This window comes from Puntigrus tetrazona, chromosome 7, assembly GCF_018831695.1.
Source record: "Puntigrus tetrazona isolate hp1 chromosome 7, ASM1883169v1, whole genome shotgun sequence".
NCBI lineage: Eukaryota > Metazoa > Chordata > Actinopteri > Cypriniformes > Cyprinidae > Puntigrus > Puntigrus tetrazona.
The window spans coordinates 34,700,160-34,716,325 of record NC_056705.1 but is presented as its reverse complement, the minus strand read 5'-3'; the positions used below and the strand labels follow the sequence as shown (position 1 = coordinate 34,716,325).

General features: G+C 37.6%; 1 protein-coding gene across 7 annotated transcripts in view; it reads left to right on the top strand.

Moving 5' to 3' along the window:
• Positions 1–81: 81 nt before the first annotated feature.
• Positions 82–16,166, top strand: part of camk2d1 (calcium/calmodulin-dependent protein kinase (CaM kinase) II delta 1) — a 71,133-nt gene continuing 55,048 nt past the window's right edge. For 4 of the 7 annotated variants that reach the window (XM_043243626.1, XM_043243622.1, XM_043243629.1 and 1 more), the window contains exons 1-2: positions 83–373; positions 912–1,006. In XM_043243626.1, the coding sequence (XP_043099561.1) occupies positions 312–373; positions 912–1,006 (157 nt within the window). In that variant the 5' untranslated portion in view covers positions 83–311. Of the gene's footprint in view, positions 374–911; positions 1,007–16,166 lie in introns of all 7 variants that reach the window. The other 3 variants (XM_043243624.1, XM_043243623.1, XM_043243628.1) reach the window with 2 other exon arrangements.

Below are 16,166 nucleotides of genomic sequence, written 5' to 3'. Positions count from 1 at the left end.
CGAATGATTCGCACGCGCTCTTGAGTCGGTTCTATTGAATCGTTAAAAAGAACCGGTCTAAAAGAACGAAGCGTTCGCGAATCGGACGTCTCCTGATCAGAAGAGGTGCGGCGCTTCAACTTCAAATAGGTGTCAAAACAGTGCCAGTCACCATCTCACACCTGCAAGAGGGTTTTTAGTGACAGACTCAGACGTTTCCATTTCTTTCGAGAGTTAAAACATTTACTTTCGGTCTGCACTGAGGAGATACAGGAAGAGATAACCGCAGATTTCACTTTTGCGCTCAGATTGTTCTTCCCGTCGCTCTCGGCATGGCTTCAACAACCTGCACCAGGTTTACCGACGAATATCAGCTGTATGAAGAACTGGGAAAGTAAGCGTTAGTTATGCACACGCTTTGAATAACAATCTGAAACGTTTTAGGAAAGTCCTGACAGACAGTTACCTGTTAGTCCTTACCTGAATCTCTCTGTACCTGTGCTTTCTTTCATGCGCTGTTACGACGTTCGTACTGTGTTCTTTTCCCGTTTTCTGCGGAATTTCGCTATTTAAAACGTCTTGCTTATTTACTTCAAGAGCGTCGTTTTGTTGATGTTGAGAAGCGTGTTGCTTCACGCATAGCACATGTATTCTGTGAATATTAAGGGGTATTCAAGACGAGGCTGCAGGAAAGTTTTAGTTATTTAAAGCAAAGAGTAGCATACAGTTAGGAAATTCTGCATTAGCAGAAATATAGACACAGAAAACCAATAAATAAAAATAAACGTAATGTTTATAATCTAAATAAATGAAGAAAAGTTGCTTTTATCTATGTATGCATGCATGCATATATATATATATATATATATATATATATATATATATATATATATATATATATATATATACTGTATATTCTTTCTGATTTCCAGAGGAGCTTTTTCTGTGGTGAGAAGATGTATGAAAATCTCTACTGGTCAGGAATATGCTGCCAAAATCATCAACACCAAAAAGCTGTCTGCCAGAGGTGAGTTCACTCTGTTGAGAATCTTGTTCGGTGAACAGAAGACAACTGGTTCAGCTGGGTATGTGCTGAACTATAACTTAACATGTTAGACCCGCTACTGTTCTGTACTGCTTCGTTAGGGGTTTTATCGCGGTTGTCCTGTAACCACGGTTAGGTCATTGCTTTTGGTTACGTGGACAGAACCATAGCTGTTCTTGGCCGCGTAGCATTAATTACATAGTTATAGTTACAGTTTATATCTAGGGTTAAGTAGAACAACCTCCTAACCCCAAGTATTAAAGGTGTCATTAAGTGCGTTTAAAATGTTATAATGTCTTCTGAAGCGTGCTTATTATGTTAGAAGGACATATCAAGCGTGTTCTGCAATCTCTTGCTTTCATCATAACAGTGCGGACACAATGTAAATAAGGTATTCAAAACCCATTGACTTCAGAATCCAAGTGCAAAAATGCTTACTAGTTTTCAGGTTTTAACCTACAAATACTAATCTCTGCAGCGCTATAAGTCTGTTGGGAAGTTGAACTGGTATTGGTTTACCAAAGGATCCGTAGCGAAACGTACCTGAACAAACATATATAGCTCTACCGAGACAACCACATAGTTGAAAATAAACAGCCACTTTACTTTACAGCCTAACATTACTTTCCAAAGGATCCAAATGTTATTTTTAGTACAGTGATCCTGTGGTGCTTCTCCTGCCTGGCACTTCACTAATGCATCACCGGCTGGGCCAAAGAGACCATGATGAAGAAGCAGGTGTCTGTGCAGGCAGTCTCGTGCTGACTTAATCATCTCTATTACGTAATCAAATCCTGAAAGTAAAAAGTCATTTCCGCAACATGTTTTCAATAAAAGCTGCTTTTAGTAGTGCTTTTGAAATGACAAAAACAGTAAAAATGAGCAAAAATCCCAGGGACATGAATATTATAGTAACTTTGGAGTAAACCGGTAAATAACCACCTAGCAACCACACAGAAAACTCTACCAACTGCTGAGCGGCGCGTCCCAAACAAAACCACTCCAAACATAACTGCCTAACAACGCCCAAACCACCCATAACACTTTTCCATTGTGGCAGTGAGGTTTGCATGGGCAAGTACCAGAAGGTATAAAATCCTGGATTTCGGTCATTTTGAAATTGTAAAGCATATAGTATATATATATGTTGGAGTATATAGCGTGTCTACCATAACTTGCTGGTAAATTGCCGTAAAGAGATCATGCGTCAGCAGACCTTTTTAAAATTTGTTTCGCCAATTTACTGGTATGAGAAGCTGTAACATTACCAGTAAATTGCTGGGATTCTCCCGTGTGTGAACCCAGAATGAAAAGTACTGATATAAGCACGTATGAGTTCACAATGCACTGACGTAAGATGTCTTCTTTGGGGCAGTCCAGAGCCGTTGAAATCAAAACTGAGCCATAACTTTCTGACGCAGGTGACACATTTACTTCGCACTGTGTAGTTTAGTTTGAAGCGGTCTGATGATGTCTCTAAGTCAAAAGAAGCTGCATGAACATGCGACAAAAACATGAAAACATCAGCAAAACACTGACCGCATATACCCCTGCATGTTCACAAATACAAGGCACAGCTGTTTTTAGGTCATATCCATTTAAAGATGTAGTACAATTTACCGGCAATTTAAAACCGTCTACAAAAAAGTCAACAAGGGACTCAGTACTTCACAGAGGCTGGATTCTGTGTCAATTTTTGGGATCACATTTTTGCCTGTCCAGCTTCATTTTGTCACTGAAATTCTTTGCAAAGTTGAATGGTATTATTTATTTTATATTATTTTTATTTAACGTTACTATTCTATTATGATTAACAGCAGTCTTTAGACTGTAGCTTTGCTTTAATCACAAGCCAATTGGATTAACTTTTTTTAATCTCTTGTAGTAGACTCTAAAGGTAGTCTACCTTTAGAAGCTTGTGACATCACTTGCCGCTCACTGTAGAGCAGGCCATTGCTTGCTTCTTTGGTTCGTCATGGGTCAGTCTGTCAATAGCATAATAGGCCAGGGGTGTTGTGGAAGCCTTGTGTTTTATGTCTGGCTGAGCTTTCAGAGGCAGCTGTTTGCTGAGTGCAAGCGTGGGATGGCTCTGGTGTCCCAGTATTGACTCACACTGACTGAGTCTTTAATAGACTGTCAGGCGAATGGAAAAAAATCAGTCCTTTGTGTATAACAGAGACCCCTCACTTAGTTACTCTGAGGGGTACAAAGGAGTGTACGGAGAATCTAACAGTAAAAGCTGAAGGTCGACATGCAGGAAACAATCTTGGAGTGGGGTAGTTGGATGTGAATCTAGTAGTCTTCGCATTGTACCTGAAAGTTGATCATTTTTTTGTCCTTAAATAAATTAAAAAAATATATAGAGAGAGAAAAGACACTTTTTGAGTAAGATGTCACAGCCAACGTTTTCCCCAACATATTGCCTGACTACAAGTGTCATATTGCTTTTATACAACAGTTTGACGGCTCAAATGAGTCAATACAAAAGAAACAACAAAGGAAACAAAAACCCCTCTTGTGTGTGGAACTACTTTGGCCACGTATTCAAATCTCACAGTTTAACAGATGAGCCCAAGCATCCATTAGTCGGAAGTCATTACTATAGAACTAGAAATGAAGGATTGAAGCTATTATACACCCCGAATTACAGAAATACTGGAATGGGTTTTTTTATTTGAATAAAATAAAAACAAAAAGACTTCCAAATCACCATTTTTTTCACAATAGAACATAGATAACATAAGAAATGTTTAAACTAAGAAATTGTAGACTTTCATCCACTAAATGAGCTCATTTCAGTTGTGATACCTGCTACAGGTCTTAAAAAGGTTGTCACGGGGACAACAAAAGTAACACATTTTGAAAAGATTCGGCTGGGAGAACATCTAACAACTACTTAAGTTAACTGACATCAGGCCTGTAACATAAAAGCTATAAAACGTATGTCTTAGAGAGCCAGAGTCTCTTAGAAGTAAAGATGGACGCAGGCTCTCTAAACTGTGAAAGAGTAACTAAAAATATTGTGGAATACTTTAAAAACGTATTCAACGTCAAATTGCAAAGGCTTTGAAAATCTCATCATCTACAGTGCATAACATCATCAAAAGATTCAGAGAAACTGGAGAAATCTCAATAGGCAAAACACAACTGTTGGATGCTCATGGTCTTCGGACACTCAGATGTATTGCTTATTGGCGTAATTCTGTCATTCACATTACCGAATGGTCCCAAGAATGCTTCCATTTAAAATGGACTGTTTCAAAGTATTCTATGGTCGAACGAAATGTTGACAAATTTCAAATTCATGTTGGAAATAAGGAGGGAAACCTTTCAGGGTTCAAAAGCCAGCATCTGTGATGGCAGGGGGTTGCATACGGTATGATATAGCTTGCATGTTTTGGAAGGCACTATGAATGCTGAAAGGTACATAAAGGTTTTAGAACAACACATGCTTCACTTATAGAGTACATTAGGCGCACCATTAAACAAAAAATATGTCAAAGACCACAACAAATTCTTCAGCAGCTGGCAAAATACATCTGGCAAGAATGAGACCAAAACTCCAGAAACGAATAGCCTTGATGCCCAGACTTCTTCAAACTATTTTAAAAAGAAGAGGAGACGCTACACCATGGTAAATATGTCCCCTTCCTAACTAGTCCCGTAGCAGGCATCAAATTTGAGAAGAGCTCATTTTGTACAAACCGGATTCCAAAAAAGTTGGGACACTATACAAATCGTGAATAAAAACTGAATGCAATGATGTGTAGGTGCCAACTTCTAATATTTTATTCAGAATAGAACATAAATCACGAAACAAAAGTTTAAACTGAGAAAATGTACCATTTTAAGGGAAAAATATATTGATTCAGAATTTCATGGTGTCAACAAATCTCAAAAAAGTTGGGACAAGTAGCAATAAGAGGCTGGAAAAAGTAAATTTAAGCATAACGAGGAGCTGGAAGACCAATTAACGCTAATTAGGTCAATTGGCAACATGATTGGGTATAAAAAGAGCTTCTCAGAGTGGCAGTGTCTCTCAGAAGCCAAGATGGGTAGAGGATCACCAATTCCCACAATGTTGCGCAGAAAGATAGTGGAGCAATATCAGAAAGGTGTTACCCAGCGAAAAATTGCAAAGACTTTGCATCTATCATCATCAACTGTGCATAACATCATCCAAAGATTCAGAGAATCTGGAACAATCTCTGTGAGAAAGGGTCAAGGCCGTAAAACCATACTGGATGCCCGTGATCTCCGGGCCTTAAACGACACTGCACCACAAACAGGAATGCTACTGTAAAGGAAATCACAGAATGGGCTCAGGAATACTTCCAGAAACCATTGTCAGTGAACACAATCCACTGTGCCATCCGCCGTTGCCAGCTGAAACTCTACAGTGCAAAGAAGAAGCCATTTCTAAGCAAGATCCACAAGCTCAGGCGTTTACACTGGGCCAGGGATCATTTAAAATGGAGTGTGGCGAAATGGAAGACTGTTCTGTGGTCAGACGAGTCACGATTCGAAGTTCTTTTTGAAATCTGGGACGCCATGTCATCCGGACCAAAGAGGACAAGGACAACCCAAGTTGTTATCAACGCTCGGTTCAGAAGCCTGCATCTCTGATGGTATGGGGTTGCATGAGTGCGTGTGGCATGGGCAGATTGCATGTCTGGAAAGGCACCATCAATGCAGAAAAATATATTCCGGTTCTAGAACAACATATGCTCCCATCCAGACGTCATCTTTTTCAGGGAAGACCCTGCAGATGAGAGGTTTTTACGTCACATGTTCTATAGTTAATAAAATGTTGGGTCATATTTGTATTTATGTGAACAAGTGTGTTTGAGCACTGTTTAAAAGTGTGTCAGAGAAAGACAGCGAGGGAGATGGGGAGCGAGAGAAGCCCATTTCATTTTCATCATCCACTGAAGGTCAGTGCTGAACAGGGATTCCCTCTTCTTCACTCAGGGTTTGCACTCTGAATATTAAAGGATCTCTAGTTGGAAGTCTCTCATCACAGGGATTTATTGGCATTTTAGATCCTAAATCAATCTGCCCCCTTTTTTTCTCTGCACAGGTAGTAGCCCATGTAGACTGATGCAATATTGAGTGTTAAAAGTAATAGCATGGGTGCAGTGTAATGTGTGTTTGTTTTGGTTATCATCCAATGGATATTAAGAAACGAAAGAATTGATAGAATTCGTAGTTCTTTTATTTGGTTCCATTAAGTCAAGTGAAATCAATTGGTTTGTCAGCAATGAGTAGAATATAAAATGCCAAATATATAATGTGGATATTATAGTGGTTAAATCGTATATTGTGTTTACATATTATTTACTTGTATAATTTGTAACCCTTTTTCCGTCATGAATAACACGTTCAGAATATTTAAATCAGTGAAAGTCCCTATTCTGGTGTATTTTGATATCATTTTCAGTTGCATTGCAGGAGATCTGAATTGATACTGGTAAAGCAGTGTAGACTAGATAAAAATGAATGTAATGATAACATAAAGAACAACATACTGATGCCATAAAGAAGCAACAATTGATCTTTGAAAGGCCACTCACTAGAAAATCAGAAGCAACTGGAAAGCATAATAAAAGAATCTAGAATTTCAATGACTGCTAAGAAAGGTCTTGATGTGGTCATGTGGTTTTAGGTTGTGCGTGTCTATTTTAAGTCTCTTTTATTGATTTTAAAAGGATAAAACACCCCACAATTCCTTCATGGCGGCTATGTTCCTTTTTTCTGAGAATGCACTTTTATGAGCACAGAGGACTATTGGCCACCAGTCTGCTGTATGTGCTATATGGTCACCAAACTGTCCTGTTTTTTGTACAGCTACAATACAGAGTAATTATTAAAAAAATACTACTCTCTAGCTGTTTGCTTAATATCAAATTATGGGTATAGATCGGCTTTGGTGATATGTTTGCAATAGGGTTTGCAATATGATTGCAATTTGGATTTTATGCCGATATTTTTCACATAATTTTGGCCGATACCAATATATTTAAAAATTTTTTTACATTTTGGTTAGTTTTTAGCAAAACCTTATTTATTAGAATTAAATAAACAATAATAAAGGATTTCTGACAGCTCATTAAAGCTTTGAAAATAACTATTGCCTTTTTAAACTATATCTAGTTATGCATTTTTTTATTGTTTTTGCCAGAAAGATTTTCTTTTTTTTAACTCTTAAATACCTAGAGCATTTTTGGGGAGCCTGAAGCACCTGGACTTTTCTTTGTTTTTTCAGATCTATTTTAACAGCCAGCATGCCATATATCATTATAAACAGGAGAACCTGAAGTTTAAGTCTAGCTCATTTAACTCAATTTTCCTTCTGTTTATTCTAAGAATGAATGAATTGGATGTACTCCACTCGTGGAGTTTGGATTTTTTCTGAAAGTTGGACGTTTTACACTTCCAAATGATTATAGCCGCTTATTGCAATATTGTTATAGGTGCTTTAACGGATTACTAACAATATAGACATATCCAAAAACATTTAGGGAGAAAGAAAATGGAAACAGTGTTATATAATAACAAAACAAAATACTAAAGTCACAGTGAAATTAATTTCTTTGGATAATGTTGGAGCAAGCGGCAAATGCCGGAGGGACTAGCCGAGCTCGAGGCTATAAAAATATCAGCAATATCGGTCCGATAATATTGTGCATCCCTAGTTTGCAAGCTGTTTTACTGACACGTTTCATCAATGTTTAACAATTCATTTTCAAACAATAATTCAGCATCGATAATGCCTGCACAAATCATAAACAGCAGATGGGCTGAACGAAAATTCAATTCATAGTTGGTGATTATGGAGCAGCAGTGATGTAGTGTTTCCTTGGTTACTGCTGTAAACAAAGCAGCCCTAAACCTTGAATCCTTCAGCAGTTAGATCTCCTCAGAGATACATCAGGAGAAACCAGTTCAGTTCACCCCAGTTCAATATTTAAGACTTTCTTCCAACATTTTATGTCATAAACAGTGGAGTCTGCTTTGCCTTCTACAGCATTTTCTCATCTTTGCATCAGTCTTCAGCATCTCTGACCTCTGCTAGCAGCCATTTACAGACTTCATAATGTTTCCACACAAATTACATTTTGGAAAATGTTTGCAATGCAGTTTGTGCAAGACTACAACAGAAATAAAACATGAAATAAAGCATGGCCGTTTAGTTCCAGGGGTTCACCTCCTGTGGCCATCCTACACAGAGTTCTGCTTTTGCTTAAACGCGAGGGTGGGTACTAAAAATATGTGTTTTTTAGGGAGCATTTAGCATGCTAATATATGCCATTGCTCATATAAAGTTTCACAATTCAGTGATGTGACAAAAAGTATAAATAAAATGAAACTGAATTTATTAACAGGTGTGTTATAAATGCTCTTTAGAGAAACAAACATATACTTTCAATTTTTTTTTAAACAGATCTCAAAAATGGGCAGACAAACTTAGCGTCACGCACTCATACACGCATGCCGAGCCTTACGTAACCGCGATTAGCTCACCAGAGAGAAAACTACAGCTTACACGTGCTTAGCGCACACATAAAGACGAAAACTGAAAAACCCCACAAATTCTCTGCGTTTCGGGCAACCGTCCATTCTCCGATGCATTTACCGCTGACATGCTGCAGATACATCAAACAAGCATTTCTTAAATGTTTGTTTTGGTTACATTTAACCGGCGGCTTTCCAGCAGCACAGTGCGTCTAAAATTAGCTCATTTAAAGGCAATCCGTGAAAGACAATCCAATGTTTACCCAGTTTGAAATAAAATGATGATGCATTTCTGCTCTTTTCTTGAATATTTTTTTCTGACTTTACTTCCCACACATTTTTCCCACTTTCTTCTCTCATTGTCTGACAGAGGTTAGCTTCTTTTCGTGTCTTGAATGTGTCTGTTTTTATCCGAGAGGCTGACTTCCTCAGGAACCTTGCCAATATATCAGAGCCAATGTCATTGTTATGTAACCCAAGACTGTCCATTCACAAATCTATCATATGTTTTGTTGCGGTTTCTGTTTACACTCTCTCAGTTGATAAGACCTGATTTAGCTAGAAATCTGTTTTAGGCTTCTCAAGATTGTAATGCTTTTTCAGGGAATTACCGTTTGAACATGTGTGAACAGGAAAAATCCATTTAAAAACACTGGTAAATCATTTGCCAATATTTCTGCCATTACTGGTATTGCTAGATCATGTAAGTAAGAGGTCTGAGCCAATCATAAAGATAACGTGAATATTCTGTGTTGTTTACATTAAGGACATTACTTCCCAGCCAAATGTCTTTGACTGTCGTGCCATGTCTCGCTGCTTTTTCAGCATCTTGTTCATGAGCTTTCAGCATGAGCTTTCTGTCCCTGAAGGCTGTCAAAAACGGACAGATCTTTTCTTATGACTAATATCACAGGGCTTACAGGTATTTTAAGGATGGTGTGTGAATGTAAAAGACCGAAAAGCATTATTATTAGAAACGATTATTATTTAATTGTCTGCTGAGTTTATTTTATTTAATTTAGACATCTTAAATTACACACAAACGCACACATGCAAGATTGAATAAGTGTAAACTTGCATCATGTTTTAAGGAGCAAAATACATGCTGGCTGCATTACACAGGAAAAGCGCTATGATAAACCAGCACAACAGCTATCATCATAGTAATAATAGTTTACACTGATCACATGAACACCAACAGGCACCGACATTCGAAGTTCACTGGTGGAATAAAAAAGAACTTTGTAGGTATTTGTAGGCATTTAGCAGATATGTAGTGTCATTTTGCTAAATGGCTAGCAGAGCCAGACAGCAATGCCCTTTTACGTGCCACAACATAATGGCCCCACCCCCTTTTTTACATTTTCCCCAAGGGAAAGGTTTTTGTACATTTCAGGGTTTGTGATGTCATTAACCCAGGAAGTAGCTTGTTGTAGTACCTACTAGCTGTTTGTTGTAGGCCTTCACCCTTTAACATGTACGATCGCACTGGTTTGATTAGAATATTCAGGGCGTCATGTCATCAACGGCTGAATTTAATTATGCTTTCAGGCTTTTGCTGGCACTGAGCCAGATCTGACTCGATGAGCATATTATCACAGATATTCAGTGTTTCAACCATGTAATACTTTTTTTTAGGTTTCATACATTTAAATACACATACTAGCAAAATCACACATGTATAGTTTGTAAAATACACGCTGATGTCTATTGAAATGGCAATAAAGAGCTGTACAAATATAATCTGCCAACGTGTTTTATTAATAGCATATACAGATTGTGCAGGGATATAAAGTTTGCTCTGCTCTTCTCCCAGTTCATGGTCGCTTAAAAAAAACTCACAATGGGGGTTCAGCTAGAATATTTTAAACTTGCATGTAAAAGGGTTAAGTGAATTCTGCAAACGACAATTTCTCCCTTTTTGTTGAACCTTGAACATCCTAACTTGTTTCCTTAACTAAAGTTAAAAAGGCGAAGTTGTCTATCACCCCTTTAACATTGTGCAGTTTCAGTTTTTCTGTTCCAAATGCTTCACCAAGCCATCATTTTACTGACAGACAGTTTTTTTTTTAAACACTCACATGCACTCTGTGTGCCTTCGTTGTGAAGCTGCTCATGGCTGAACATACTCTTTCCTGCTGCACAGAATATGCTCAAGTCTAAATTCTTTTATTACAAGGAGCTGCTACAGACATACCTTTGTGTTGGTTCTTTGCAGTACTAAGATATATCCTAGCAAATGCAATCTTCCAGTTCCATTTGTTTTAATAATATTGGAAGTTAATAATGGCTGTACATTATCCCTTTTTTTATTTTTGAGTGATAATCCAAATACCAGGCAGATATGAGAACGCAAAAGAAATTAAACACAGAAAAAAACAGGACTATGCTAGGCGTGGTTAGACTCCCCCTTCCTCAGGGTGAAGACAGCGTTAAATGAAGGTCTTTTTGACCGCAACATGACATTCTGAGAGCAGTTTGCTGGGCACCACCACCTTACCAAGAGCAGCAGTGAGTACCACTGCTTCGAGAGGTTCTGCACCATATACCGTCACCTTTGGGAATAGGGTGGCGTCTACCACTGTTTCGAGAGATTCCGCAGCAGCAACCTCACCACCTCAACCACCTCAGGAGACGTTATCGTGGTCACTATTTCAGATGGCTATGCGATTCCGAAGATCCAGGTGCATCAGACAGGAAGTGATAGGGCATATGACACGGTGATATGACTGGAAGATCAGAGATAGTGTGACAATCAGCAATAACTGGAGCTGACTTGTGAAGATCAGTAAAGACCTGACCTAACTTCTGAAGATTAATGATGCGTGACTCTGGACGATCCACTATGACGTGACTCTGGATCTTCGGCTGTGACTCTGGATGCAAGCAGTAACGTGAAGAGACTCTAGAAGGTCAGCGGAGACGTGAAGGGATTCTGGCTGGTCAGCGGTGATATGAAGAGACTCAGCAATGCTTGGACGCGAGCCTGGCAGATCCACTGATATGTGACATGATTATGGACTATTAGCAATGACAGGACCTAGCTGGTGAAAATCAGCAGTGACTTGACAAGTGCAAATCAAGCCACCTGAATCATACGATGACTTGACGTATGATGATCAGATGGCTCCTAAAGATCAATTGGGACTTGACTTGGCTCCTGATTGGCAGTTGAGACATAACAGGGTTTCCTTTTTCTGACGACCAGCATTGCCTGATCATTTTGTGACTATGGCAGCCGCTATTCAGTGACAATGGGGCCATCACTGTCCACCTCCGAAACCCACAGTAAATAAGGAGCTGACAGTCAATAAGGCATAGTCCATAAAACGAGCCAGTGATGATCGTAGACCCTCATGTCTAAGTTTAGACCTCAACAGCTGATTAATGCCCTTGCAGAAGATCTCTATTAAAATACATTCTGGTAACTCTGAATAGTGAGCAATGGCTAAAAACTCACTGATATTTTTTTCTAGAGATTGCGTACCTTGCTTCAGGGCAAATAATATGTTTGCAGTTTCCATAATTGGTCAGTGACCTCTTGAAAAGCTGATGGTTCCTTGTTTGGCTGAGTATTCTGTAACGGGAGGAACTGAGGAAACGTTTGGATCCATATGCAAAGCTTTAATATAAGACATAATAGCGATACATAGCTTGGATATAAATTTTATTAAATAAATAATCTTAGTTAGACAGCTTTTATGTTGCAGTTTAAATGGAAAATTAAAATGGATTGCTATGCATTTAGGGACACTGGCCAAACATTGTAGTATAAGGTAATTCAGCTATAGTGCAATATGAGGACCTATTCATAAGCAATGGTTGTTTATGTGCCCTCATATGCACATTTTTTGTTAAGCTGTTGGCTGAAGTTTTTGTCACCTGAAACCAGAACCCTTAGAAAAGAATAGAAAAAGAAATAGCAGGTGAGACTGGCTTCACTGAACAAAGACACTCTGTCAGGTTTCACGTTGTAAATATTAGAATAAGGGCATAGATGTCAGTTTATAAGCAAATATTTGAGACATGTCAGGTTCACCATTACTGAAAAGGAGTGTGAATTCAGATCAGGTTTCCTCCAGCTGCCACTATTCATTTTCAGAGAAACTGAGTGGAGTGCTGTAACTATACAATAACCACCATTATCAGCTAAAAATCTATATTGTTGCATCTCTTATCCAAAAGCTGCTTTATAACACCACTGACTCATCTGTGCTACCTACAAACTTCTATCCAGGTGATTCATAGACATTTTACCCATTACAGAATACTGGCCAAAATGCCACCTATTATGTCTGTCATGTACAATTAGATGGATATATAGAATTTGATGTTATGTGGACTTGGTTGCAGACACGGTTCCTTTAGTAATTACACCTGTCTGAATGTCTTCCCATGTTAAGTGAGATAGGAGAGCTCAAGAAGACAAGATAATGAGGTGCACTGTTTAAAGACCATAATAATGAGGCTGATTTACAAGCTCTTCTTTTACTGTCATATTTTGCTAGCAGAATAACATATAACAGGGTTCATGTTGTTGTAGAGAGCTTTGGTTCTAATATCAGTTATCAGAAGCAATGAGAGGCATTTTAATTGGTCTAGAGGCCTATTAGCAGTAATGATAGTCCATACTAATAACTGCGTTTTGAGCAGTGTTAGCAGCAGGTGAGTTTTTAAGATCCACTTTTTAATTAAGGCTAAATAAACATCATAAAAAAGAAAAAAAGCTTAAACCATATGAATTTTGGGATTATTCTGGATGAGTAATATAAGTTATACATACTTTAATGTTGGCCTGAATTCCATTAATTCAAATTAATAAGCATGATTAAAATATCAGCATAAATAACCAACAATTATGACTCGGTTAAAAGTGATACTTTTCAGTAATAAACTATTAAGTTAAATCACTGCACAGATTCAGATGACCCTAACAGCAGTTTTGTTAAAATGAAAAATAAATTATAAAATGTCATAATCAGCTATGCTGTTTACTGCTTGGGTGAGTTTGGGAAGGGTGCCATGCCTGAAAAGATTTACCAACCGCAAATATTTTTTTCTGGCCAAGAAACTGTTTTTGCAGTTGCTACTACTATGCGTATTTAATTATAGTAATAATTATAAAAATAATAATAACAATTTGAATCATTACAAACAAAGATGTTGCACACGTTGTACGAGCAGTTTATTTAAAGGTGACATATGAAAATATGACTCTTCCAGGTTTTAAATGCTTTAATCAGGTTCCTGGTGCAACAAAGGAAACGTGAAAAAGATTAACCCAGTAACTTTGTTTGTACAAGTGCATCTGATCTCGCTCATATGCTTTAAAGGGCCTGATTTTAGCATAATAAACATGATAATCAGAACCAACAAGCTGTAATGACGCGGCTCTCTTCTGGAAAATGCATTTAAAGGCACGCTCTAATATTGGGTGTTTCTGTTTCCACTCAAAATAGGCATTTTCAAATTTATATAATCAGTGATCTGTGATTTTGAGAAGAAACTTACACTTGAAGCAAATAAAGAGTGATCTGGCTTTGTGAAATGATGCTTAAACCTGCATACAGACGACTGAATTTTACTCTCTGACAGCAGGTGGCACTTATGGAACAGCACAGATGAGAGGGGAAAAAAATAGGAAACATTAAATTTTTCTTCCAATATACAATGAGCTTGCTCTGCCTGTGCAGTTTTTCTTCTGCATCTGTTCATTTTAATCCTTGCTTGCAAAAGATAAACCTATGAACATTTATTTTGGTGGAAACTAATGCTAGTGCGTCTAACAGGTCTGACTTGGTGAGTTGATCCACGTCAATGATAGGTTAGCGTGGTGCGCGCTTTCTAACATCGCGCCGTTCGCCAGATGGGAACATGCAGCTCATTTGCATTTAAAGCCATACACTCCAAAACAGCTCTTTTTTAGCCACACCCCAAAAATAACATTTTTGAGCTATTATAATAAATTATCTATCTTTTAGGCTGAAACTACATAGACACATTCGGGGGACAAAAGGGAAATAAAAGGTGCCCTTTAAAGGGTTAGTTCACCCCATAATGAAGACTGTGATTAATCCCTCTTATGTCATTCCAAACATGTAAATCTTTGGAACACAAATTAAGATAAATTAGAGAGCCATCTGACCCTCCATAGACGGCAACACAACCGAAATGTTCCCAGATCCAGAAACGTAACATTAGTAAATACATTGGTCTGGTGTTTGCATGGTGCAAAAGTACTGATTCGATGCAAAATATTTTTTTGCAATAGTTAATTTTAAGCAAATTAAATGTTTTTTGCATAAAGGATTTTTTTAGTGTTCAGTGAAGAATTTAAAAACTGACATATTGTCAATTCAAGTGACTTTAATTGAATACGCATGCAATGTTGCTAAAATCTATTGCCTTTATATTTGACACCTTCGATTTGTTATAAATCTTAATTAACCTGCAGTTAGTTCAGGTGACTTTGCACTAAATTCATGTGCTCCTGCAAGCGGCATAATCGTGTGCTAATCTGTTTAATGGTCTGTATTTAGCTTAGCTGGTCAGGTGACGTCGGGGCAGTTTTCTGGACTGAAAACAGATAACAAATAGTGATTATTTTAAAAAGCTAAACCAAATTTCACGAGTCAAAGATAATTAAGTTGACCTAAAACAATGACTTAATTTTTATTCTTTTTTTTTTTACATGCACTAGTACACATTTCTTAATACTTAAGTCACCATGTAGAATATAGAAATGTGACCAAAGTATTAAGAAATGGGCAAGCAAGTAAAACAAACAAACAAATAGACTTAACTGGAAAAGATCCTTATTTGAATATAATTAAAACCTTGTTTTTCTGTTTCATCCGTATATACAAATTTTTATTTGTTCTATCTTTATTTGTATTGTAGAGAAAGTTTTGAAATCATACTTGTGAGAGATATGTTATCTGTCCATTGTATTCGGAAGCTAATCTCTAATCATCTTAAAATAAAGTTCTTGTTCTATGAGCAGATACGATGCAAATATCACAGGAGATGTGCATGAGGGTTTTTTCTTTCTTTTTTTATGTGGTTGGAAACCTGAACTTTGAATACTTCTGTAATTAAAAACGGGTGAAAAGTCTTACACTGAAAAAAGAATATAAGCATAACCAGTCCCAGAATATCATATAGACTTGATAGCATTATACACTAAAACAAGTAGAATTAAAATGTTGAGCTAGACAAATACACACGTAATTCGCTGGGATATGAAAACACAGTTAGATTTCAGCTCAATACATCATTCAGTTATCTTTAGCTTTTGCACTTTTCACCAAAAAACTAGCCATTTTTGAACTGGAATCAACATGCCCTCTAGCAGCTAGTGAAAAATGGGAGTAATTTTTGTTTGCTGTTCATTAACAAGTCAGCACATGTTAAGACAGACAAAAATATGTAAGTATACATCAAGGGGGATGAGGCCTAACCACATTCCTACGAATCCAACTCAACAAATTTCCTCATGGTTGCTATGGAGACTGCGCTGCATTCCTTTGAGGGCTTAGATGACGTAATTCCAGACTCTACACCCCAAAACATACACACACTCACTCCTTGGCTTTCATCGTAAAACAGAGCACTCATTCAGAAAGCC